The sequence below is a fragment of the Bos indicus x Bos taurus genome, chromosome 19 (assembly GCF_003369695.1).
Source record: "Bos indicus x Bos taurus breed Angus x Brahman F1 hybrid chromosome 19, Bos_hybrid_MaternalHap_v2.0, whole genome shotgun sequence".
Classification (NCBI taxonomy): Eukaryota; Metazoa; Chordata; class Mammalia; order Artiodactyla; family Bovidae; genus Bos; species Bos indicus x Bos taurus.
The window spans coordinates 63,850,928-63,877,265 of NC_040094.1; the positions used below are offsets into that span (position 1 = coordinate 63,850,928).

At 52.9% G+C, this 26,338-nt stretch overlaps 1 protein-coding gene across 3 annotated transcripts in view; it reads left to right on the forward strand.

Moving 5' to 3' along the window:
- PRKCA (protein kinase C alpha) overlaps nucleotides 1-26,338 on the forward strand; it is a 300,566-nt gene that overhangs the window by 198,462 nt on the left and 75,766 nt on the right. For all 3 annotated transcript variants that reach the window (XM_027519238.1, XM_027519237.1, XM_027519239.1), the window contains exons 4-5: nucleotides 14,571-14,682; nucleotides 18,831-18,959. In XM_027519238.1, the coding sequence (XP_027375039.1) occupies nucleotides 14,571-14,682; nucleotides 18,831-18,959 (241 nt within the window). The remainder of the gene's footprint in view (nucleotides 1-14,570; nucleotides 14,683-18,830; nucleotides 18,960-26,338) is intronic.

The window sequence follows — 26,338 nt, forward strand, 5'->3', positions numbered from 1 at the left end:
TTCAGAGAGAGGTAGTGGGGGACAGCCCCCCGTAAAGTCAGAGGTGTAGGTGAAAGCACAAAGCAGAAAGTAGGCAGACTCTGGTTTTGGGGGTAGATGCTTGAGAATTTCCAGGGAGACTCCTGAGGCTTGATCCCACCTTTGCGTATGCCGAGCCTCCTTCCTCTTGACCTTTGCCAGAGGGGGAGCTCGCTCCCCGCAGAGAGGGAGGGGGAAGAGAGGGAGGGGGAAGAGAGGGAGGGGGAAGAGAGGGAAGGGAGAGGGGGGACAGAGAGGGGAAGGAGGAGGGAGAGAGGGGGAGAGAGGGAGGGAGAGAGGTGGGAGAGAGGGAGGGAGAGTGGGGAGGGGAGAGAGAGGGAAGGGGAGAGACAGGAGGGAGAGAGGGGGGGAGGGGGAGAGAGGGGAAGGAGATGGGGGGAGGAGAGGGGAGGGGGAGAGGGGAAGGAGAGAGGCAGGGAGGAGAGGCGAGAGGGGACGGGGAGAGGGTGGGCGGGCTGTCTTCCACACACACAGGCGTGGACCTCAGCGTCCTCCTCCCGTCAGTCAGTCAGTGCACCCTGGCGCCCTGAGTCTGTCTGCAGGCCCCTTGTCTCCGGGGGCGCTGCAGCGCATCACCACAGACTGCTATCTTAAAACAATCTGGGTGTGCTTCCACGGCCCTGAGGTTGGCAGTCCACGTCGAAGGCGCTCCCTGCGAAGGCTCTCCCTCGTCTGTCCGGTTTCAAGGACCCCGGCCGTCCTTGGCGTGTGGCTGCGCCCCTGTCTCTTGTCTCCGTCCTCCTGTGGCTGCCTCCTGACTGTGGTGCCCGCCTGTCTCTCCTCTTCTTGTAAGGACAGCAGTCATTGGCTGTAGGTCCTGCCCTAGCCCAGGCTGACCTCACCTTAACTAATGACATTTGCAAACACCCTGTTTCCCATCAGGCCTCATTCTGAGGATCTGGGTAGAATGTCATTGGGTTGCCGTATTCAACCTAGAACACAAACCTAGCCACTTTGTTACGTAGGTACGACTCTAAATTAACTGATTGCAGGTTTCCATGTATGTTACCTCCCAAACAAAATAATCTGGTAAGATATATTTTAGATATTTCTAAGATTATCTTAGAAACTGGGGTGGCAGTGGTGGTAGGTGTTTGTGCATTTCAGGAAGAGCTTTTAAGAAATTCAGATGGGGACTTAGGAGTATTTACTGCTTCGTAGGCATCTTCACCTGTGTTATCTCATTTAATTAGGTCAGCGTGAAGTGAAACTCGCTCAGTTGTGTCCGACTCTTTGCGACCCCATGGACTATACAGTCCATGGAATTCTCCAGGCCAGAGTACTGGAATGGGTAGCCTTTTCCTTCTCCAGAGGATCTTCCCAACCCAGGGACTGAATCCAGGTCTCCCACATTGCAAGCAGATTCCTTACCAGCACCTTCTTTTTATTCCAGCTTCTCATATAATTTCAATTTACTAAATTTGTTGGCAGGATCTTAAAAACGTTACCATGTCTTACTTGTTGCCGTATCTATGTCTATCTCATGCCACATACTAGCTCTTACTTGGTTATTTAAGAGCTGGTTTGGCACAGTTTTAAGCTACTTGAACCTAAGTTTCCTCGTCTGTAAAAAGGAAGCAGTAATTCATAGTTACTTTGTGCGACATTGTGAAAGTGAAAGGTGCTCAGTCGTGTCTGACTCTTTGCAACCAGAATACTGGGGTGGGTTGTCATGCCGTCCTCCAGGGGATCTTCCCAACCCAGGGATTCTTTACCAGCTGAGCCACCAGGGAACCCCAAGAACACTGGACTGGGTAGCCTGTCCCTTCTCCAGCGGATCTTCCCAACCCAGGAGTCGAACTGGGGTCTCCTGCGTTGCAGGCAGATTCTTTACCAACTAAGCTAGCATTGAGTGGCTAAGAAACACCATGTTTGTCAAACATGAAGTGCCCTACAATGTCGATTCCTTTTATTGTGCTTTTTCTTTTCTGGCTGTTTTGGAGGTATGTGCATGTTCTTTTTCTCATTATTGCCAGAGAGGCTTTAGGGGTCGATGTATAGCAGATGTCCCGTCTTCGCATAAAGATATTGTTATTCATGGGTGTACCATTAAGAATTGCATGCAGCTGTATACAATAGAAAATCTCAAATAACAGCAGATTAAATAAGAGCATTTGTTTCCTTTCCATGTGACCAGAATACAGAGGGAGTAGGCAGGGTTTATGGAGCATTTCTATAGAACAAGGATTTCAGGAGCAAGGTCTCTCTGCTATACTGTCCGAGTCCATGGCTTCCATGCATAGTCCCCTCTGCCCCAGAATGGCTGCTGAAGCTCCAGCCCTCGGGTTGGTGTTTCATGCCACCCAAAGGGCAAAAAGGGCACCTCTCTTTAAGCAGCTTTTCAGGAAGTCCATGTCACCCTTCCCTTGTATCTCATTTATCTCATGACCACACTTAAATGCTGGAGAAATGTTTTCCTTCAGTATGGATTTCAGTGTGCCCAGCTAAAATGGGGAATCTGTGACCAAGGTGAGAAGCAGCTGGTGTTCAGGTGGTAACCGGCATTGTCTGGTTTATGTAATCATGGGGTTATAGTCTGCAGGGCTCTCAAGGTAGCACTGGGGTCAGAGGGTCTGATCTGGGAAGTGAGCCATGTGAGGAGCCCTGCTTCCAGGGTATGAACATCCTGCTTTAGAACAACAGCCTTGCTGATTTTCCAAACAGCCCGTTCTTAAGTAGAGAGCCGCCTGTGAATAAGGCGCAGTGGCCGCTTCCGTCCACCTCTGTGACTCACACCCAGGCTGGGCCGGGAGCCGCTGCGCGCACAGCACCTCTGTCCCCAGCCACCAGAGCCCGTCCGCACGTTGATGGAAACCACTGGCTGGAGGGTGCACGTTAATGAGGCACATTTGCTCTTAGCCATCGTCACACAGTTAATTAACTAGTTAGTTGCAACTGTGGTAAAACCCTGATGCTGGGAAGATTGAAGGCAAGAGAAGGGGACAGCAGAGGATGAGATGGTTGGATGGCATCATTGACTCAATGGACATGAATTTGAGCAAGCTCCGGGAGACAGTGAGGGACAGGGAAGCCTGGTGTGCTGCAGTCCACGGGGTCACAAAGAGTCGGACGTGACTTAGCGAGTGAGCAACAATGACGACGAATGATATAAGCTTGTATTCCAGAGAGATCGATCTGGAGAAGAGCCAAGTGCCTGGTAGTTCAGGCAGGAGCGGGGCGGGGGTTCCAGAGAGATCGATCTGGAGAAGAGCCAAGTGCCTGGTAGTTCAGGCAGGAGCAGGGCGGGGGTTAGGGGTTGTGAAGGGTCTCTTGGGGCCCAAGAAAGTGACCAGGGGCTTTGAAGGGAGGACGACGGTCAGCCTCAGTCCAGAAGCAGGAATTCCAGCCTCCCTGCAGCTGGCTGGGAGCTCGAGTGAGACGGGGACACAGGCCTGGACAGCTTATGATACAAAACATTTTTTGAATTATGTTCCCTCATTTATCATTCTGATTAACACAGAACATTTATAAACCACAGCCTCTGGAAAAGTGGCACAAAATGCATTACACAGTATTCTCCTCGGCCTCTTCCTGATGAAATATACGAGGAGCCCGAGATCAAAGGCACAGATGTCGGGCGCCGTCTCATCTCAGGGCCTGATGCGGCAGGGGGTGGCCTGGGGCAGCCCGCGCCCTCCCATGCCTCTCGTGCCTGGTGTGGGCTTGCTTCTTCCTGTGCGCATCTGGTCCTCGGGTCTGTTCCTCTCCTGGCTCCTTGGCTGGCTCCGAGGCCCGTCTTTGTTCTTCAGAAGGGCTCGGTCCATCTGTCACCAGAAGCCTCACGTCATTATCTGACTTACACCAGCGTCGCCGATGTCCTGGGTCGGGAGTTACAGGACCATCTTGATTAGACAGCAGATTTGATGGTGAACCGGGGGACAGGCCAAGGTGTGTCCCTAAGGCGCCTGTTGCCTCCGTTTGGGTGACTTACGTGTGGACTGGCCTGGAGCTGCCAGCACAGGCCGTCTGCCTCTAGCTTCCAAAACGTGAAGTGGGGGTGTTAGTCACTCAGTCTTGCAACCCTTTGGACTGTAGCCAGGTTCTTCTGTCCATGGACTTCTCTAGGCAAGAATACTGGAGTGGGTAGCCATTTCCTTCTCTGGGGGATCTTCGTGATTCAAGGATCGAACCTGCATCTCCTGCATTGGCAGGTAGATAGATTCTTTACCATCCAAGCCACAGGGAAGCTCACTTTCTGGACACTGCGTGTCCGCTTTCCTTGAGGACATGGGCTGAGCTAGTGACAGAATCCCTACCGAAGAGCTCGAGAGAGGTCACGGCTGGAGAGACCAGACCCCCACACTGCAGGTGCGAACACTTCCTGCCTCTCCCCTGCGCCCCTTCTGTCCATCTGTCCGTCATCTTGATTCTCTCTTATTTCTAGAACCTTATTTCTAGACTCTCCCTCAGAAATGGGCAAGGAAGGGAAGCCATATGAGTGAAGCTGATCCCGTTGAGCACAATTAGCCCCCAATATCACACACCCTTCCCTCGGGAGCTGAGAAAGGAAGGCTTTATGGGTTTAAAAGGCCCTCCAGACTCGGCAGTTTTCCAGGACATGTATTCTGAGTCGGTCGGAGGACGGAGGGTGGGGAGAGTGACTTTGCAGAATGGCTGACGTTGTGCTTCTCAGCAAGGTGGCTGCAGCCGGGCGCCTCTGATGAAGGCTGCGCTGTGGACGCCAGACAGGGTGATGCAAAGAAACAGACAGCGCTCCCTCCGTCCCGGCCGCGCCCCAGCCCGCCGGCCCTCGACTCCTCGGGCAGCACCCCTCCCCGGGACCGCAGGCCTGAGGGTGCCAGCTGTGGGAGAAGCGTTGGTGCTTCTAACCTGAGCGGCAGCTGGCGCCGGGGGCAGGCCTGTGGGTTCTCCCTTTCCCGGGAGGAAGTGACAGGTGAATGCTGGCACTTTCACAGGGCCTATTTTCCCCGTGGGAAATTTTTTAAATACCCATTAAGGCTGGTTTGTATATGCAACACAGGGCATAAGGCAGCCCTCAAATGAGTATCATTATCTTCATCTGTGAACTGAGAGTCCTCTGGGGATGGCCGGCCGGCCAGGTCCTCCAGCCTCGGGCGTGGGCAGAGCCCAGCCCTCCTCTCCCTGCTCGGCCTCTCCCGGCAAAACCTCACCGAGCAGAGGTTCTAAGATGTGTTCAGAGTCCCTGTGAAACCTTGAGAAGGGAAGGAAGGAACTCGGGGGTGAAGCCGCCCGTAGGATGCCTAGGATTCTGAGGTTATAACGTGAGGGAGGCGGCCACATGCAGATGTGGGTAGTTGTTCCTTAGAGACAGCCCAAAATATTGACGAAAACAGCCTTGTTTTTTGGTAATTAAAAAAATTTTCAAGTCAGCCAGACCGTCACACGCTCCCTTCAGTGGCCACAGAGGTTGTTGAGAACAGGCTCATGAACTGATATCTCCCAGAGCAGAGTGTGTAGCCTCCCGGGAGCGCCAAGTCACCCCGTCCCGGGACGGCAGCAGGAGAGACAAGACATCACCCGTCCTGCTTGCCCCTGACTCTCGAAAACTTGGTGAAACAGGGAGAAGCTGGAGAGCCGCTTGTCCAGTCTCCGGACGGCCCCTCTTCACTGCGGCCTGGCTTCGTGAGACAATGAAAAACCCCGCTCCCTTGTAAGAGAGTTTCCAGTGTGCTCTGCCTTCGGAGGGAACCGCATCGTCTGGTTGTGAGGTCGCTGTCCCACCTCCAGGCAGGAAGTAACAGTCCGTCCAGGAACTGGAAGTTCCATAGAGAAAACTCAGGCCGATCTTGCTGTTCAAGAAAGGTGGCTTCTTCTTCCCTGAAATTTTAGATGAATTGAACTGTCCAGTCAATGAAATCTTGGGGCTGCAGTCTTCAGACCTAACAGAGCCGACTCAAGAAATACCTGAGTGCTTGAGGCCCATGAGCTGGCTTTTTCTTGGTAATGACTTTGCGGTTCAGGTGTGTCTTTAAACTGCTGATCCTCAGCTGTGTTCCCTGAATTAAAATTTGGCAAAGATTTGAAACTAAGTTCAGAGTCCACATCAAGAAAAAGTTCTCTAAAAATACGCTCAATGACAGTCATGACAATACATCCGCTTGTTGCTGTTGCTCAGTCGGTCAGTATATCGGCAGCGTGAGTACTGAGTGGATGTGGACGGAAGCCCCTGAGACCTGATGTGGGACAGAAAGCCTGGCGTCGGGCAGTGGCGTGAGGCAAGTGTCCAAGGGCCAGCTCAAGGGCGGTGTCCAGCCCCTGAGTCACGGGCCAGCTTGTCAGGCTGCCCTCGGAAGGTCTGAAAGCCCCCCCTGGTGACTCTGCCCTCGTGATGCTTTGGAGGAGGAGCAGGAGAAAGGATGTTAATTGGAAGGACTGAAGCTGATGCTCCAATATCGTGACCACCTGATGCAAAGAGCTGACTCATTGGAAAAGGCCCTGATGCTGGGAAAGACTGAGGCAGAAGGAAAAGGTGGTGACAGAGGGCGAAATGGTCAGATGGCATCACCGACTCAATGGACATGAGTATGGGCAGACTCTGGGAGACGGTGGGGGTCAGGGAAGCCTGGCGTGCCGCAGCCCATGGGCTCACAAAGAGTCAGACATGACTGAGCGACTGGACAACGAGGAGAAAGGAGCGTGTGCTTGAACTCAGCGTCTCTAGGAAGGTGTTCTCTGAGTCCTGGCCCCCTGTGGCTGTTTAAATCTAAATGGATTAAAATAAACAAAAACTCAGGTCCTCAGTAGAAGTCACCGCATTTCAAGCGCTCCGCACATAGCTGGCAGTTAGTTCAGTGGGCGCTGCGCTGGGTGCCCTGGGCTGATGGACAAACCCGTCTTCTTGTCCATCATGAGAAAATCTCCTGGGGTGAGGGGTGTGCTTCCTGTAGAAATGTCTCTGTGTACAGAACATGCTGTCTTCTGAGCACCAATTAGATTCTTTGTGAAATGGCATCAGTTTGGCTGTCGAATGCCGTGGGCTTGATCAAGAATAACAGAAAAATCGCCTTCCGGAACGAACGGAATGTTCGAATTGCATGTGTCGCTGAGGCTGAATAAAATCCAAGCCTGATTTAACTTCTCCGGAGTAGCTGATGGTGAGGATGAGGGCCCCACCAGCTCTGAAACGCGGCTTTGTGGGAACCGCATCGGCAGGCTTTCCGTCTGCTCCCACAGTGACGACGGGGACAGCCGTCAGATCTCCTCCGACCTCCCTTCCCTGATGTCACGCTGTTCCCTCTCGTGGAGTTTAGGGGTATCTGCCTACTACTCCAGGAATGGAAAAGGGACTCGGGAGCGGTTAAAGATGGGCGGGGTCACTGCCGTGCCTTGTGCTGCGTGTTCACAGGCACCGGTGGCAGTGCGGTTTATGGCAGTGAAACTGGAAATACTCTACCTGAGCAGGAGCTGGGGATTGGCTAGATCAGAAGTGGTTCAGCCTCATGATGAAATACCACGCAGTGTAATGTGATATTGCTTTGTAGTTAACAACATCGAAAAATGTTTGATAGGAACTGATTAAAAAAACTAAAAAAAAAAAAAGACCAATCTGTTTATATGATTCTTAAGAAAACACGCAAATCCACACACTGTCTTTTTTGAGTGAAGCATACCCCAAGTATATAATTTTCCTTTCTATTTTCTAATTTTATTTTAACTAATGATTTTATTTACATAAGTGAACATATAAATAAACAATTGAAAATTAATAACAGTGACTAATAATATTTTACAATAAGCTGCACATTAAGAAAAAAATAAGGTTGTAAGCAGAGAGATTGCCAGACGTCAGGAAGTGAACATGGAACATCGCTTGGAGAGGACGGCCTCTCGGGAGGTGACCGTTGGGAGCACCGAGCAGCGTGGGCGAGGAGGTCGAGGCTGTGGGGCAAGGACACGTCCTGCCTGCCCCCTGTGGACTCCGCAGGCAGGAAAGAGGCAGGAATGCAGTTTCTGCCTCCTCTGCTGTGTTTAATCAGTCGAACAAACACCAGCTGCTTGCGAATCTTCCAGTCTGAAAGGGAGGTCCGAAACCCAGCCTTCTTGCAAGTAACGCTGTGCCTTTTGGAGTCCCTGACAAAAATCCTTGCAGTGTCCCTCCCCGCCCACTGTCCATCTCCGCCACATCCTGCGTGTAGGAGCGTCCCACCCCATCTCGAGCGTCGGCCGGGGCTCCTCGTGTGAACATCAACCCGCTTCTGTCTTTGCTAAATGAAACAAGACTCTGAAATCAAATGTGTCTCTGTGTGTCTCTGATTTGGTCTCAGATAGTCCTCTAAACTTGGCCATGAATTTTTTTTTTAGGAGACAGCCGTTGAGAACTGGCAAGGGTTCACATAATTAAGATGCTTCTTGGGTTCCTAGTCTGTTTTCCTCTCAGACTGAGGCACTGGAGCTAACCAAATCCTTCATCAGAACAAATATTATTTGGTGCTTTCAAAAATGCTGTAAAAGTTGATCTCATAGAGAATAGACGGGTGCTTGCCAGTGGTTAAGGTCGGGGAGGGTTGGCTCTCGGGGCAGACGGTGCCGGGGCTTCTTTGTGGGGCTAGAGTCCTTTGATGTCGTGAGCGTGAATGTGATCACAGAACTACACACACACGAGTGAGTCCGTGTAAATACTGGTGAAATCCATACAGTAGCATTGTACCAGCACCGGCTCCTAGATTTTGATCCTGTTCCTGCAGTTTTGTAAGGACCCCATCATTGGAGGCAGGCTTCCCAGGTGGCGAGTGGCAAAGAACCCACCACCCAGTGGCGGAGACACAGGAGACGTGGGTTGTGAGACAGACAAATAGTCGATTTTTTTCCTTAGGGAGTCAGGTTGACTTTAGGAAAGGAAAACGAATGCTATATCCTTGGAGAAACACCCATGAGCTCCCGTGCACAGAGTATCAATCCAGAGGTTCAGGAATATGTGGGGGGGTTGTGTTCTTGCCCCCACCGCTTGCTCTGTCCTGTAGGAGGATGAGGGACCCACCAGCCTTGCTGACTGTGTCCTGCTCTAAAATAGAACTAAGGATCTTCTATCTCTGGTGATGGTTAATTTTTTATCTTAATGAAACCCCGGGCTTCTCAGGTGGCCCTAGTGGTAAAGAACCCACCTGCCAGTGCAGGAGACGTAAGAGATGCAGGTTCGATCCCTGGGATGGGAAGATCCCCTGGAGGAGGGCATGGCAACCCACTCTAGTATTCTTGCCTGGAGAATCCCACGGACAGAGGAGCCTGGAGGGTATAGTCCGTGGCGTCACAGAGAGTCAGACACGACGGAAGTGACTGAGCACACACGCTCGAAGCCCCATTTTATTCTGATGAATAACATTTACATCTGCAGTTGGACCACTTTGTCAAACTCAGCTTGTCTGGCAGAAAGATTCTTGTGGGTTCTTTGCCCAGCTATGCAAGATGCTGTCATCATTAAATGTGAAGAGGCAGACTCTTTAAAAAAATTCTATAAAAATCTCTAGCAGCAAGGCTAAATAAGCCATAATTTACTTATATTAGGGAATACTTAAATCAAATGAGTTAGGTCTCTCTGTAACGACGCGGACAGGTCTCCAAGATGTATTGTCTGAGGAAAAGAGCAAGCCACCGAGGGAAACATAAAACATAATGACGTCCACGTAAAAACCGGGTAACAAATGAGCCTCAGAGAGAAAACAGTCAAACCGATCTCCTCTCGATAGATACACAAGTAGCTTGCCTCTGGGGAAGTGAGGAGACAGACTAGCTTCGGTGGTAACAGTGAGAGGAGCCTTTAAACACTGTCTACAAGATTTGAGTTATAAAAGTGAACTCATACATTATCTGCGTCATCCAAATTGCCACGGATCCCAGCTGAATTTATTTCGCGATAGTTCAGCCGGTTCACGAGCCCATTTGAGGAAGAGCTGTTGTGTCTGGTGATGAAGGGGCTTGTCTGCAGCATCTCCAGTCCAGCAGCCTGCTGGGAAGGCATCCACACGGGATCGCTGTGCGGCACGGGGTCCTCCAGCCGCCAGCAAAACAGAAGTCTTAATTAAAAGCTATAATATAACCAGCATCTCCTTACTTTGTAATAGCCTCTATGCATCGCCATCATCTCAGGAAAACCTGACATATAGAAACATTTATTAATTACAGTTTTCAAATTCCAAAAGAATCCTTGATGGTTTAGTTTGAAATTCTGACATTAAAATAAGATGCTTAAAATATGCAAGTATTCAAACCACAAAAGTGAAAGTGTTAGTCGCTCAGTCACGTCCGACTCTACAATCCACGTCCATGGATTGTAGCCCCCAAGGTTCCTCTGTCCATGGGATTCTCCAGGCAAGAATACTGGAGTGGGTTGCCATGCCCTTCTCCAAGGGCTCTTTCCTGACCCAGGGATCAAACCTGGGTCTCCTGCATTACAGGCAGATTCTTTACCGTCTGAGCCACCAGGGAAGCCCTCAAACCACAAAGTCTAAATATTATTCATCAAAAAGATAAGGAATATCCTAATTAGCTTGGAGAAGGAAATGGCAGCCCACAGCAGCATTCTTGTCTGGAAGATTTCATGGACAGTGGAGTCTGGCAGGCTGTAGTCCGTGGGGTTGCAAAGAATCAGACACAACTGAGACACACACACACACACACACACACACACACACACCCACACACCCTAATTAGTTATCAGTTTCTTCATTTCACCTCAAAGACTGCTTATTGTACACCTACTGTGTGCAAGGGTGTGTGAGCAGGCTGGTCCTGGAGCCTGAGAAGGGCCATCAGAGGCTTGCTTGCCCAACACGCAATGTCCAACGTAATGGTTAGAATCATACCCTGGTTACGTAAAATCCCCTTCATCTGATGATCTGGTTTTGATAATACTCTCAGATTAACAAAAAGTTTTAAATAGGAATTTTTTGAGTCATAGAGTTTTTGTTTTTTTAAAAAACAAAAAACCTGCTTCCCAAGAAATGTAAGATCACAAAACAATGCTAGGCCTTGGAGCAGAGTTTTTGGCGCTGCTTGCGTGGGTGACATTTAGACCCAAGCCTAGCTCACAAGTGTGACTCATGAGAACACATCAGATGGTGAGAGCAGGGACCTTCCTGGTGCTTAGAGGGAGCGGCTTGAAGGAGCCTCGCTGCTCTGGGCGGCTGAGCAAGGCCCACCCCAGGGCTTCACTGAACGACAGTCTTTTCCAGAAGCTCCTACGCCCTGAACTGCAGCCCTCAGTGAGGGCCGCTTCCGTCCTCTGAGAAAGCTGTGGGGCATTCACGCCAGGGTGACCTCCTGCCAAAAGCCTGCCATCATTTCACTCACCAAATTAAAAGGGCTTTTGAAGGGATGTCCATTCGAATATAAACATCTTCATCAGAAAGCATCATTGATTGCCTTCCTCCTGGGGAAGGAAGGCTTCTAACTCCTCTAGAGGTTTCACATTGCATGTTGCCAGATGAGTCCCCATCCCAGAAGCCTGCAATTTAGAACTCATCTAGAATACGCCTTCTGGATGCTTACAGATAATTCAAGAAGATGTCCTGGAAATGCAAGGCACATCAGCCTCAAAATACTGTGCACTGGAGACCCACGGGTTTACTTTGGGTGTATTACAGTGTGATGGTGATGACTTTGATGGTCCTGGTAGAAATGCTGAGAAATTTTCCAACGATGTTGCTACATTATAAAACTAAGATGGAAAAGCAGGCTAGTAGATGCTTCCAGCAGAACTTGAAATTCTCCTGTGTTATTTTTTCCTAAGAGGTCTAGATTTAGACTTCTAGGTTAGGCTTCGTCAGTGCCTATGAAAATCGGTTTAGTCAAAAACGTTTCTTCTCCCCCAAAGGTGTAGACGACAGAGCATCTGAGCGGAGCGTTTCCCACATTCATTATAATATAATGTCAGGCTTGTGACATATGACAGCGGGTTTCACACTCCACTTAATGAGAGGTTGCCAGTGCCTGGAGAAATAAAAAGCAAGATTTGCACGTATTGCACGAAATGAAGAAAGTGGTGCCAGCCTGGGGGTAGTGCAGCTTTGGTGTGTAGACCAGCCGCGTGTCTGTGGCACCGAGCGTGGCCGGACTTCCCATCACTTCTGTGCGGGTAACTGTGGGGTGTCCCCAGTGAGCAGGGCGGGAAGTGCTCTGTTCAAGACCTGCAGGCTCCTCTCACACGCGTGTGTTGGCGGCTCACTGCATGCGAGATGAGAGATGACTTTAGAGGATGCTGAGACAGGTTTCTGCACACAGACGGCCTTGCCATCCCAGGAGAACCTACTGTGCTTGTCTGTTTTCTCCTCTTGCTTTGGTTTCCAGGAAGCCTGGAGACAAAGTTAATACTTAATTGCCAGCCTTGTTCTGGTCCAGCGGCAAATTCAGCCCTGTGCTTCAGGAAACCCCTTTTATGACTGATGAGCACGTTACGGTTGGAAGTCGTCTTCCCTTGTATCCGTCCCGACATTTCTCAGGCTGCAAAGCCCTTCTCGTTTGTTCCCTAAGTCCCACTCCCCGTCTAGGACGGTGGCTTTATTTCTGCCTCGTGAATAAATGCCATGACTTTCCAAGGCTGCTGAGCTTGTGTCAAGGCTGGATTCAGACCGAAGGTCTCCAGAACCCTGTAAAGGCTCTTACAGGAGAGATGTCGGTTGTGAGGAAGCTCCCGCATACAGGGGTGGTCGCCAGGCAGGACGCGGTGTTGGTGTCACTGTCACTGCCATCGTAGGCACGGTCCTCGGCTGCGCGTGGATTTTAGGGTGTGAGGACTCCTGGTCTCCTCCCGCTGTGTTCAGGAAGGCAGCCCGCCTCCTGCACCTTCCCAGGTGAGAGCCTGGAGGAGGAAGCCCAGGTCTTCCTGAAAAGTGAAGTGAGTCCCCGTGCGCCACGCCGACAGAGATCGATGTGATGGCTGGCTGGCAGGACAGCTGCCTGAGGCCGCCGTGCGCCTGGGCTTGGGGCCCGCGTGGGAGCTGCCAGGCTGGATTTATCTCTTGCCGACGGTTGACGCCGTCCTTCTGCGGGGACGACGGGCTGTCCTTCCCCCTGGCCTCCACGCTGCCCTCCACGTGGTCGGACACAGGCTGTACTGTCCGTCCTGGGAACTTTGGATTAGCGCTGATGCCAGCCTGTGCCCGTGATATTCTGTCCAGCGTCCTGGGATGTTGGGAGAACTGGTAAGAGGTGAAGCCCCCGCTTCAGACCACGTTCACAGCTGCCACTGGCCACGAAAGTAACCGCCCAAGGAAGGTGTTGATTTCTCTGACCCCGAGAGACATTTCCGAATAAACTAGTGCCCTGCCGCAGGCACAGACGCACACATGTGCCTGGAGCGTCTTAGGCACTCGCTCAGTATTTGTGGGGAAACCGTGTAAAACAGGAGCTCCCCGCCTTCATGTCCCTGCCAGCCTCAGGCTCACCCGCAGGGCGTGGTGAAGCCTGTCCCTGGAGTTTAATTCAGCTGGTCTCGGGAGGGGCTCCATGATTTAATTTCTAACAAGTTTCGGGTCATGATGATGCCACATAGAGACCATTCTTTAGACAGCACCATCCTAAAGCAGAGATTGGCAGACTTGTTCTGTAAGGGCCAATTAGTGTTTAGCCTTTGTGAGTCATTAGGGTTCTGTCACTCAACTTGGCCATTGTAACTACAGAGAAGATGTCAAGGAATGAGCACAGCTGTGTTCCAGTAAAACTTTATTTATAAAATCAGTGGTGCTCTTGCTTCGAAAAATATGTGTTGCGAATATTTAAAAAAAAATTTTTTTTTTAATGTTAGGAGCCAGAGCCTCATTCTGAGTGAATTTCTGAAAGCTCTCAGATGAGAACCAGTGTTAAAGTCTTGGCGGCTGGTAAAATCTCGAGACTTTGAAGATCACTAGCGTCTCTGTGTGTGTGTGTGTGTGTATGTGTGAGTCCTTCAGTCGTGTCCAGCTCTTTGCGACGCTATGGACTGTAGCCCGCCAGGCTCCTCTGTCCATGGGATTTTCCAGGCAAGAAGACTGGAGTGACTTGCCATTCCCTTCTCCAGGGGATCTTCCCTGACCCAGGGGTCGAACCCAGGTCTCCTGCATTGCAGGCAGATTCTTTACCGTCTGGGATGCATATGGTGCTTGGGAAATGGTGCTGGTTTGGGTGCCTGTCTGGTCTTACATGGATTTCTGGAAACCTTGTCCAAAAGGAAGTGGCGCAAACTCTGCTGACTGAGTGCAGGGTCACTCGGTTCAGCCTCATGAACACACCCTGACTCTGGGCCCGCTCTGCTTCCACCCACGCTGGGCCCCGGGGACACGCACGACCATGTGGTCTGAACTGCTCTGCTCGCCTGGGGCACCTTGATCCCCTTGGAGGCTCTGGCTCCAGATGCGGTGGTTCTGGTGGAAAGCCCGACATGTGCAGGTCACACCTGGAAAGAGAGGAGGTGCAGGTGTCTGGTGCCCAGCCCAGAGCAGGAGCCCCGCCGTCATAGGATGCCAGAGGACGGGGCCCAGGCGGGCGGCCTGGACCGTTGCCGTGGGGACGGGAGGGGCAGGCCTGAGCTTGGCTGGTCTTCTCGTGATTGACCGTCTGTGTACCGCTTCTCCCTGCAGGACCCGAGGAGCAAGCACAAGTTCAAGATCCACACGTATGGCAGCCCCACCTTCTGTGATCACTGCGGCTCCCTGCTCTACGGACTCATCCACCAGGGGATGAAATGTGACAGTGAGTATGTTTTCTGTTATTGCAGCATGCCCGGGGCCAGCAGGGCCCTGTGATGCTCAGGAACCTTTCAGAAAATCAGTAGATTTCATTCAGATATGGGCTCAATTACAAAAGTATAGAATCCCCCCACTGGCGAGGTTCTAATTTATTATATGACTTCCTTGCCTAATTATGAACCCAAAAAAGCCCCCGATTTCATGCAGTTGGTGCTGTCCCCAGTTTTCATGGTAGGAATCTCCAATCCCTGTTAAATGCAGGCTGGTCGAACCCCCAAGCAAATGCCACGTGTTGAAAGAAGACATCCCACCCCCAGATTCCACATTTGGTTCAGCTTCAAGATAAGCTGAGCATCCACAGTCATTATCCGCCCGTGTCTCCAATTAGTGGGTGGACTGTGGAAAAATCCAGTGGGCTCTCCTTGGAGCCAAAACCACAGTGAAAATAAGAACAGGAGCTTGCTTTAAGTTCCCTCGTCTTGCATAATTATGGGCAGATCAGATCCTGCCAGGCCAGTGAGAGATGAAATCCCGGAAGACACCCACCCTCTCCCCTTCTCCCTTCTTGTTCGGTGTGTATTAGCACCAACTGCAGGAGGAGAGAAAGACATCTATTTTTTTCATGGAAATTCTTTGCTTCGATTAATCTCATGTAATGAGATCCCCCCAGGCTATTTATTTGTTTCAATAAAATTGTATGTTTAGGGCAGGAGAAGGTAATTAGAGAAGGTAATGACGAGCCTGTTTTTCTAGCAGACGAGGAAGAGTTTGGGTACAATCAGCATGTTGTCACTCGATAATGCTGCTGTTGTGGGCCACAGCCTCATCTGTCCCCACATGGAGCAAAGACACGCGCCTGCATCGTCTTCCCTCGGTATCCGTGGTAACCTCCGCGGATATGGGGGGCCAACCGTGTAATTCTCGGGAAGGGATCCATGTCTAAGAGGACCTGTGCAGTTGAAACCCATGTCGCTCAGGGTCAGCTGTACATAGAAGGCAGACTGTGTGAACTTTACAAAGGAGGCAGGTAGCTTCTCAGAATGCAGGCTTCACCTTCCTGAGCCCTGGACCCTAATAGCCTCGAGAAACCTCTGTGGTCATCAGGGCTGGTGGTTTCCTGTGCATCCAGAGATTGTCAGATTCCCAAGAGACTGCTTTCCGGGTTAGTGTGGATTCTAAGTGCGTTTGTAAATACACTTTTGACTGTTGTAAAACTTGGAGCAAAAGTGAATACTCGGCTCTGTTAGGCACTCGACCGTAACAAGTTGAAGGTAACCTGAGACTGATGCCCACTGACTCAGGGGGCAGAACAAGCCACATGTTTCCTGCTGCATCCTCGTCCATGTTGGCCAGGACTGTGACCCGTGCCCTTAAACAGGGGTGCCAGCTGTACCCTTCTGCTCTTCTGGGTGGACCAGGATTGGGGGCGCTGCCAACTGTAACACAGGCCAGGAATGCATGCACCCTCGAGGCTGAGCTGAGTCTCCACCGAGCGTCCCCAGCAGCTCGGTTCACAGTTGTGTTAGGATCAGAGGACGTTACTGGTCACCCAGGAATGTCCTGATAGTAAATAAATGGTATAGATTTGAATTTATTAGCCAAATGTATTCTAATAAAAGGGCTTCCCCGGTGGCTCAGTGATAAAGAATCCACCCGCCTGCCCGTGCAGGAGATGTAAGGTGTGGGTTCAGTCCCTGGGTCGGGAAGACCCCCTGGAGGAGGAAGTAACAGTCCCCTCCAGCATTCTTGCCTGGAGGATCCCATGGATGGAGGAGCCTGGCGGGCTGCATCCTTGGGGTCACAGAGTCAGACACCACTAAAGTGACTTAGCATGCACGCACGCTAATAAAATAACACGCCCCTGGTTTATATGCCAGGATTCTGCTTCAGATTCTGTTTATGGACTGTGCTCCCACTCGAGCAGCATGTTACCTTGTGTCTTTATTCTTTTCCTCAGAGTCCGAGGGGCTCTGGGCTGCTGTCTGTGTCTCTGGGCTGCTGCGAGGGGCTCTGGGCTGCTGTGAGGGGCTCTGAGCTACTGTCTGTGTCTCTGGGCTGCTGTTTGTGTCTCTGGGCTGCTATCTGTGTCTCTGGGCTGCTTTGAGGGCCTCTGGGCTGCTGTCTGTGTCTCTGGGCTGCTGTGAGGGCCTCTGGGCTGCTGTCTGCGTCTCTGGGCTGCTGTGAGGGGCTCTGGGCTACTGTCTGTGTCTCTGGGCTGCTGTGAGGGGTTCTGGGCTGCTGTCTGTGTCTCTGGGCTGCTTTGAGGGCCTCTGGGCTGCTCTCTGTGTCTCTGGGCTGCTGTGAGGGGTTCTGGGCTGCTGTGAGGGGCTCTGGGCTGCTGTGAGGGGCTCTGGGCTGCTGTGAGGGACTCTGGGCTGCTGTCTGTGTCTCTGGGCTGCTGTTTGTGTCTCTGGGCTGCTGTCTCTGTCTCTGGGCTGCTGTGAGGGGCTCTGGGCTGCTGTGAGGGGCTCTGGGCTGCTGTGAGGGACTCTGGGCTGCTGTCTGTGTCTCTGGGCTGCTGTCTGTGTCTCTGGGCTGCTGTGAGGGGCTCTGGGCTGCTGTCTGTGCTCCGTGCTGGAGCAGGAGGAGCATGAGCTGGTGGTCGGGGGCCAGACCCCTCCCCTGACTTGCGCGGCGGAGACTCCCTCTCCCCACGCTCCTACACCCTGTAACGTGATGGTGCTGTGAGCATCCCTGCTTGGTGGGGAGTCAGCTGCCCCCTGCAGGCTCACCTCGCAGTGGGCAGAGCAGGAGCAGACGTTTCCCAGGACGCACCAGCTCCAAGTGTTGCAGCTGACACAGGACGCAGCCTGGGTCCTTTCTCCACTGCCTTTCTGGGCCCATGGCTGTCCCAGAGGTGCTGGCCTTTACTCCTTCAAGTTCTGCCCAAGTGTGGTCGCCAGTGCAGGTCACAGCACAGCTCTTGAGAGCCCTGTGTAACTGAGACCTCTGCTTCACAATGCTTCTTGCTATTTAGCTCATCGTGTTAAAGTTAAATGGGCTTCCCTGGAGGCCCAGCTGGTAAAGAACCCACCTGCCAGTGCAGAAGATGCAAGAGCTGAGGGTTCAGTTCTGGGGTCGGGAAGATCCCCTGGAGGAAGAAATGGCAACCCACTCTAGTATTCTTGCCTGGAGAGTCCCACGGACCGAGGAGTTAAACACTCAAAACTAGAGTACCAAGAAGGCTCCACCTTGAAGTATCAGAAGAGCCTTGTGGTGCCCCCGGGGGATTCTTGAGGGTTCCAGGGGCCACCTGCTCCTTCTGGAAGCCTGAGGTACAGGATCAGTGGAGCAGGAATGCCTACATAGCGTCTTATGTTTGAGCTCCGTGCACAGGACTCTTTTCAGGGTGTCTTTGCTGCTGCTGCTGCTAAGTCGCTTCAGTCATGTCTGACTCTGTGTGGCCCCATAGACGGCAGCCCACCAGGCTCCTCCGTCCCTGGGACTCTCCAGACAAGAACACTGGAGTGGGTCGCCAGCGCCTTCTCCCGGGGTGTCTTTAGTTCTCCGCAATAAGACTGACCTTTAGTCCTCTCCCTGTCTTGCCCATGTAATGTCAGCTGGTGAGGAATGCCTTACCAAGCCAGGCGTATATTTGTTTTACGCAGAATAATATTTAAATATTTGAGGATAGGTTTAAAATATCAATCACAGGTTCTTTTAAAAACAACAACAAACAAAAGCAATGCACGTAAGCCTCCTTGGAGATAAAGAGTTCGCTGAGGAAAAGAACATTTTCTGAATATCATAAACTCAGCCCCACAAATTCTCAGGAAGGCATAAGAAATTCTTTGGCAGAAAGAATCCCAATTAAAATGTGTATATTGCTTGCCTCCGTGTACATAAAGTATTAATTAGTCCCTGGATTTTGTTTGCTGTTAACATTGTAGGCACGTTCGGGAGACCAGGCGGGGGTGGTCTGCCTCAGTTGCGGCTGGACAGACATGGATGGAGTATTTTAGGGATGTGTCACTCACGGGAGCCTGTGCTGTGAGGGACATCTGCTAGCAGTTCTTTATGTCACCGACGCTCGATAGCAGAGCATCGAGTTAGAGGGTGGCTCAGTTCCGCTTCTGTTCACGCAACCAAAACACAGAGCGGGGGTGGCTCCGGGCCACGCGCAGCCTCACCCTTTGCCTTCTCGACTTGCAGCCTGTGATATGAACGTGCACAAGCAGTGCGTGATCAACGTGCCCAGCCTCTGCGGGATGGACCACACGGAGAAGAGGGGCCGCATCTACCTGAAGGCCGAGGTCACGGATGAAAAGCTGCACGTCACAGGTGAGGCGCTCCCCGCGGTGTGGCTGGGCCGCCCGCAGCCTTCAGACCAGGAGAGGCCGGCCCCGAGGCCGGGATGGACGCGGAGCCGCTGGCTCTCGTGCAGCCGTCTCCCGGGTTCACAGACACTCGGCGTCCAGCGAGTCATGAGCGCCGTGTGGAGAAGGGCTCTGAGAGCATGGCTGTCCCCCTGGGGATGGGCCACCAGAAGCCGTGGCACACGGTGCCCTGGGGAAGGTGCAGCCTGGGTGGGGACAGGTGAGGGGTGGTCAGGTGTTTCGGGGCGTCGGGCTGTGATGACCTGATGAGGCGGCCGTGATGGTAACAGCAGCGCTTTGGGGCATCTACACTTCTCTGCAGTGCGTGGGGTGCTGAGAAATGCACACAGATTAATTTATTACATTTCACAACTGCCCGATCACTAGCGTCATTTTCCAGAAGAGGAAACCGAGGCCCCGGGAGATGGGGTCCTGCAGAGTCACAGCGTGAGTGGGGAGCCCAGGCCCTGTGCCATCACCCCGCAGCGCTTACCCACGAGGACCCGGCCGCGGTGGCTCCACATCCGTGTCCCCGGCCGGGCGCCCCCCTCGGGCCGTGTCTGGGTGGGCACTGTCGCAGCACGGCTTCTCCTCTGGGCTCCCACGAAATCCACGCTCAGCCGCGGGGCCTCAGGGTGACCAGACGTGTCTGCTGCGGTGCCCACTGAGCTGAGTCAGGGTGGAAGCCGCTGTCCTCCTTGTTCTGGGCCCACCGTGTCCCACCCAACGGACACGCCCTCCTCCTGGACAAGGACATCCACTCTCATGAGATGAGCACACAGACTGTGTTCCCATTTGTATTTAGGAATTCTAGGCTATCACAGAAACGGAAAAGCCGACTGACTCTTACTGTAAATAACAGAAGATCTTATAGAAAAATAAAAGACTCGGAGGGTCTGTTGAAGGAAAGAGTTGGGGTGGGGGAGGCTGTCCCAGAGAGAGCTTACTTTGGGGAACTTGCTCACATTTTTTCTTTGAAAACTAATCAAGTTTTCTACCCCGTGCTGTCCTGTCAGATAAGAATTCAGGGAGAATCAGAGGGTCTCAAGGCATTGCAAGGGAAGGGTCCCTCACTTTGCCACTGGGTGACCTCATGACATGAACCACATGCAGCTGAGGACCAGCATGGGGTCGTGTGTAAAGTCCCCACGGCAGACATGGGCTCCCTGTGACTGTGTCTCGGAGAAGTTGCTTTATTTTCTCAGAACCTCCTGACCTGCATCCTTGCGCATGGGGGTGCGATTCTCACCTGCGTTCCCTCTGGTTGGACTGATGCTGCGGGGTTTGGGGGGCCCACTCTGACTGATGGCCGGGCCCCTGGGCGCAGAGCAGGCGGACCCTGGGGGTTGGTGCACGAGCCCGTCCACACCGTTGCAGCCCCTCACTGACCTCTCTCTCTCTTCTACTAAGGTTCCTCCATTGTCAGAGTCACATAGGGAGGCAGGGAGCATACCGCTTCAGAGAAAATCACCATAAAACGGAGACGCACTGAGCGGTAAGGGATGGAGTGGAGTAAGGCAGAGCGCCTGTCCTTTGTCCTGAAAGCCCTGTGGTGGCCCCTGCCCCGCAGGTGGGCAGGCAGACCTCAGCCGGGAGGGTCTCGGCCCCGCCTCAGTCAGGACCACCTGGCCATGGGTTGCTCCCAGTCCTGGTGCTTCTGAACACAGACCCCAGGCCGTGTGCGCTAGACTGGCCACATCATTCCCAGGCTGCTGCCCGAGGGGCCTGGCTCCGCCGAGCCTCAGGAGTGGCACCGGGGCCCCACTGGGGCGGCTCACAATACCCGGTGCAGGAGAAAGACCCAGCTCACGGGGACAGCAAGGCGAGCCTCCTGGGGCTCGGGGGCTGATCACACCGTCGTCGCCAGGAGTTGAACTTGACTGTGGAATCGTCTCGGGGGAGACACCCGCGCTGAATCAGAGACTTTTCACGCACGAAAGCCAACCAGTGGCGTCTCTGGCTGTAGTCCGGCCATGTCACTCGAGAATTGGTCTGCTGGTTCGTGCAGAGAAGTGCTCAGCTCCAGGACCACGAGCTCAGCGGCCCTTAGTACTAACAGCAGCAGCAGCTCAGTGACCGGCGCTTCCCACCACGGGGCGCCTATGAGCACTTTACCTGATTGACCTGTTTAAACCTGCGCAGAAATTTATTATCTTTGTAGAGGATGAAACTGAGACACAAAGAATTTAACTTGCCCAAGTCACACAGATCGTCAGTTTAATGGAAACCTGTTTAATGGATAGAAGTAGAGATATTTTAATGACGGTACCAGGAAGAATTGGAATCTCATCTTAGCTAAGACTGCTGTAATAATACCATGGACTGAATTTCTTTTGGTTCTGGAGGACAGGTAAGACAAGATCAAGGTGTCTGTTGACCGTTTCTGGACAGAACCGTCTTCCTGGCGTGGAGCAGCTGCCTCCTGGCTGTGTCTTCACTTAGGGAACAGGGGAGAGAGAAGAGGTTGAGAGTGGGCAGCGGGCGGCAGAGGAGGGCGCCGTGCTGTGCAGCCTTCAGGGCACCGTTCCCACCCTGAGGGCTCCTCACGACCTCGTCACCCCAAGGCCCCGTCCCTACACCATCCCCAGGGGGTCAGGGCCTCGGCGTACAAACGTGGGGGCACAAACATTCCGTCCACAGCAAATCTGATTGAAAAACACAGTAGTTATTTGTGTGCAGGAAATTCAGGCCTAAATATAGAATGCCAAACTAAGGGAAATAACTAATTAGTAATCATTTCTTTAAAATTTGTAAAGTAATTTTAGATGTTCAGAATCAGAATTAGCCTGGCTTCAAGGAGAACGGAAGTATAAATAATAAATGGTGACTAGCAGCGCTTGCGGTACCAAAAAAAAGTCACAAAAGCAAATAGCACAGAGTTCCCCACATCCTTCACCCAGCAGCTCCCAACCCAGAGTCCAAGTATCACAGCCGTCACATTTTTAATAGTTCCTGATAAATGTGTGAACCACAGGTTAGTCAATGGAAATGTTTTAAAGAGTCAAGGAGTGAAATCAGATATTGTGTATAACACATACGTGTATGAAACCTGGAAAAATGGTGTTGAGGGACCTATTCGTAAGGTAGGACTAGGCACACAGACATAGCGGCGAGAGTTGTGGGCGCAGCGGGGGGAGGAGAGGGTGGGGCGAAGGGCGAGAGTAGCCCTGAAGCACACACATCGCCACGTGCAAGATAGCCCGCCAGCGGGGAGCTGCTGTACGCACGGGGAGCTCGGCGCGGTGCTCTGCATAGGGTTAGGTAGGGGCAGGACGCGGGTGGAGGGACGCCCAGGAGGGCGGGGGTAGATGTGCTCCGACAACGGGCTCACGTTGTTGTACGGCGGAGACCAGCACAACGCCGTAAGCAGCTACACGCCAGTAAGAAAACGAGAGCCAAGAGAAGCGGTCCGGCTTCCCGTCCAGGACAGAAGCCGCCCAGACGGGCCGCTTCCGGGGTGCCCGCCTCTCGCCTCACCTGCCCGGACCCCCCCCACCCAGCAGATCAGGCCCCACGGTCGTGACAGGCGGTCTCACTCAGCTGCGTCCTGCGTCCTGCCTGGGTGCCCACTGTCCACAGGACTGGGTCTTTCTCCATGCTGAGCCTTACAGCCCCCGCTTCACGGACACCCACAGCACGGAGCCACCGAGCTCTGTTCTCTGAGCTCAGAGGGGCAGGAAGCCGCAGGACGAGGCGGGAAGTGGCGGTGCTGGAGCCTGAGCCCAGGTCTGACTCCCGAACCCAAAGGCCGAGGCCCTCCCACGTCTCTCGTCAATTAAAGAGTCTCTTTGGGATAAACAGCAAGCCATGAATGTTTGCTCAACCCACATCAGCACCCCGCAGGTTCTCTGAGGCAATGGAAGCTCTAAACGTGGGACTGACGTCCCTGGAGGAGGCCGAAGGACGGGGGTGTTTGAGAGGCCAGAGGGAAGAGCGCAGGAGCGGGCGAGGGGAGGTGACGGGATTAGCCAGCCTTGGCTTTTCCAGGGGTCATGTATGGATGTGAGAGCTGGACCATCAAGAAGACTGAGCACTGAAAAATTGATGTTTTTAAACTGTGGTGTTGGAGAAGACTCTTGAGAGTCCCTTGGACTGCAAGGAGATCCAACCAGTCCATCCTAAAGGAAGTCAACCTTAAATATTCATTGGAAGGACTGATGCTGAAGCTGAAGCTCCAGTTCTTTGGTCACCTGATATGAAGAGCTGACTCATTGGAAAAGACCCTGATGCTGGGAAAGATTGAAGGCAGGAGGGGAAGGGGACAACAGAGGATGAGATGGTTGGATGGCATCATCGACTCAATGGACATGAGTTTGAGCAAACTTCGGGAGATGGTGAAGGACAGGGAAGCCTGGTGTGCTGCAGTCCGTGGGGTCGCAAAGGGTCAGGCACGACTGAGCACGCACACACAGCACACACAGAGTGAGAACACAGATATCAGCGATGACCCACGACGAGCCGAGCTCATGGTGCACACACGGGTGGCTTCTGGGGCCATGTTCTTAGACCGTAAGCACTCGTGTTAATGATTAGATTAGCTCCATTTGACCTGTGCAGACTCACCCAGTTTGAAAATCATTCCCAAAGTAAAATAGAAACTCCCAAGGGACTAGTGGGATGGAAATTGCCCTTTGGAAATCAGAGATCAGGGTCCTTTAGAGATTGGTGCAGTATTTATGGGAAAGGCGTCCACTTCCTGGTGTATTTTTACTTCTTGCCTTTGGGCAGTGGTGCGATGTTATCTGAACAGTGTCATTTTTTTCTTTTAATATGTGATTTTAATAGGTTTCCTACATTCCTTTGTGCTTTTTATTTGGTTTGGAGGAGTGGTAAAGAAAAAACAAATCCCTCATGGGGACGAATTTTCAATTTAATGTTGTAAATAAATGGAAAAAACATCGCAGGCTTTACAGCTGTTTCAGGAACACATCTCCCCGAATAGACTGTCCTGCAGAAGAGTCTGATTTTCTCAGATACTTCGTTTGTTAGTTCCGCGTGGAGATGGAGGTTCTAATCGGGCTCCAGGGGAGGGGGAGAGCTTCCTGCAAGCGTGAGAATGTGAGGCTGCTGGCGGCTGCAAGGTTGCATCCTCCAAGAACCTTCTAGAACTGTGTGGGGACCTGCCATCAGGTTGTTGATTTAAATAACAACATTCTACATACGCTCTGTGTCCTTCCACCTTTTAATGGGGCGGTCGGGGCAGTCGGAGCAGCGAGACTCAGCTTTGCGTAATAATCACTCTGATCCACCGTCTGTCACCCGTTTATGAGCCGGCGTCAGGCTCTCTTCCAGGCCCCCGGGGATGCTGAGATGAGGAGGATGTAGAGCTTATCGTGGGGTGTGTGGTCTTGGGGGGGTGCATTAAGGCAAGGAAGAGAATGAAAGGGACGTGCCTGTAAGCACAGAGGCCCTTAGGGCGGCCCCTCCCCCGCTCCCAGGAAGCTACAGGTGGCTTCCTAGAGGCCCCGGGAGGACAGGTGGGAGAGGCTGCCACGTGAGGATGCGGGCTGTGATTGGCTCAGGGTGTGCAGGGCTCGACCCCGGCCCAGGTGTCAGGGAGTCCAACGTGCTCGGCCTTGAGGGGAATTATTTTCTGTATTCATGGACTTAGGGCTACAGTCACTACCATTTCGCGTGCCCGGGTCTTAGGCGTCACAGATCAAGAGCTCCGAGTTAAATGCTTCTTTCTCAAACAGGAACGTTTACGGTCCGAGTGGCTCGTTTTTTCACAAGGACAGAGCATCAGTCTCCTCCCCTGAACTCCAGGGGTGACCCCGAGGTTCACGGTGACCCTTGAATTTTTGTGGATGCCGGGGGCGGGGACGGGTGGGCAGCCCCTCTGTCGCCTGGAGGCTCTGTGCGGGAGCTTTCCACAGCGCCCGGAAGGCCTGTGCGGTGGGACTGCCGTCTGGGGCTGCCAGCGGGGAGGAGCTGCACCCAGCCGCTTGCTGAAAGGAAAAGGCATTAGCTGGAGGTCATTTCTCTTAAATAAAAGCTTGGCTGTGGGATTAAATGCAGCTCAGGGGCGCAGGAGGGGACAGAGCCCGTGTGCTGGTCCTGGTTTGGGCTGCGGAGGGCAGGCTCAGGCAGCTGCTTATTCGGGTGCGTCCAGATTGACCGTCATCAGTGAGCTATAACACCTTTGATCACCCAGTTTCCGTGTTCCCATCAGATCCCTCCACTTCTCAGTAACTCTCAACATTTGCGATAAACAAGGCATCTGGGTGTTGTGTTTGGAGACCAGCAGCCTTTCACCGATGGTTTTAGCATCGAGGGCGAACTTGATCAGTTTTCGTGTTGGTTGAGAGGATGCTGACGTGTTCTCGAGTGAGTCTCAATCTTGGAAGAACCCACCTCAGGCTGGGCCAGTGCTTGACGTCTAGCGCCCCTCTGCGAAGGCAGACGGGAACGGCCTTGAAGCTGAAAACACCTCGGCCTGCGTGTCCGGAAGATGCTCGCATGTTGGCCGGTTCAGACGCGTTGCTTCCGGGAGACGGCCGGCATCTTTTCAGTGACTCCTTTATCCTCTGTTCTTCCCCGACTGGACATTCCCACGTCCCGGTGCCCACGCCTGTGTGACCCCGTCGGCAGCTGGTAGCTCCCCTCCCCAGGCATGTCCCTTCCGCCCCCGCCACCCCTGACACTCAGAGTTCTCACTGAGGAGAAGAGCTCTGTGCCCTTCCCAGGGGCAGGCTGGTTCCACCCGCTCACCTCTGTTGTGCTGTTCATGGGCTGCTCCAAGTGGCTCAGTCGTAAAGAACCCGCCTGCCAGTGCAGGGCACTCTAGAGACGTGGGTTCCATCCCTGGACCGGGAAGATCCGCTGGAGGAGGAGATGGCAACCACTCCAGTTTTCTGGGAAACCCCGTGGACAGAGGGGCCTGGCAGGCTACAGTCCACAGGGTCACAGAGAGTTCCAGGACTGAGCCCACACAGGTGGGGCAGTGCACCCCGCTCCGTCAGGAGCATCACCCACACTCCGCGCGGTTGTCTCTGTGAGGCCCCTCCGAACGCTTCATGCTCTGCCTAAGATGGGCTGCTTTCTCCTCACGCCCTTGACACCATCTGCCACGTGGCTGTGCGTTTATTACTACTTATGTGCTCATCTCCCCCGGCCAGACCATTAGCCCTTTGAGGTCAGAGATGGCATCTTATCTCCCGTTCCCAATGCCTTGAATCTGTGCCTGAGATGTGTTGAGTAAATGCTGATGGTGATGGAAGGTCCCAGTGGGCACAGCATTGAGAAGAACGACTCTGCTCTTCTCTGGTTGTGCTGGGTCTCCGCTGTGGTGCACAGGCTTCTCTGTTGTGGCCTTAGCTGCCCTGCGGCCCAAGAGAGCTGAGT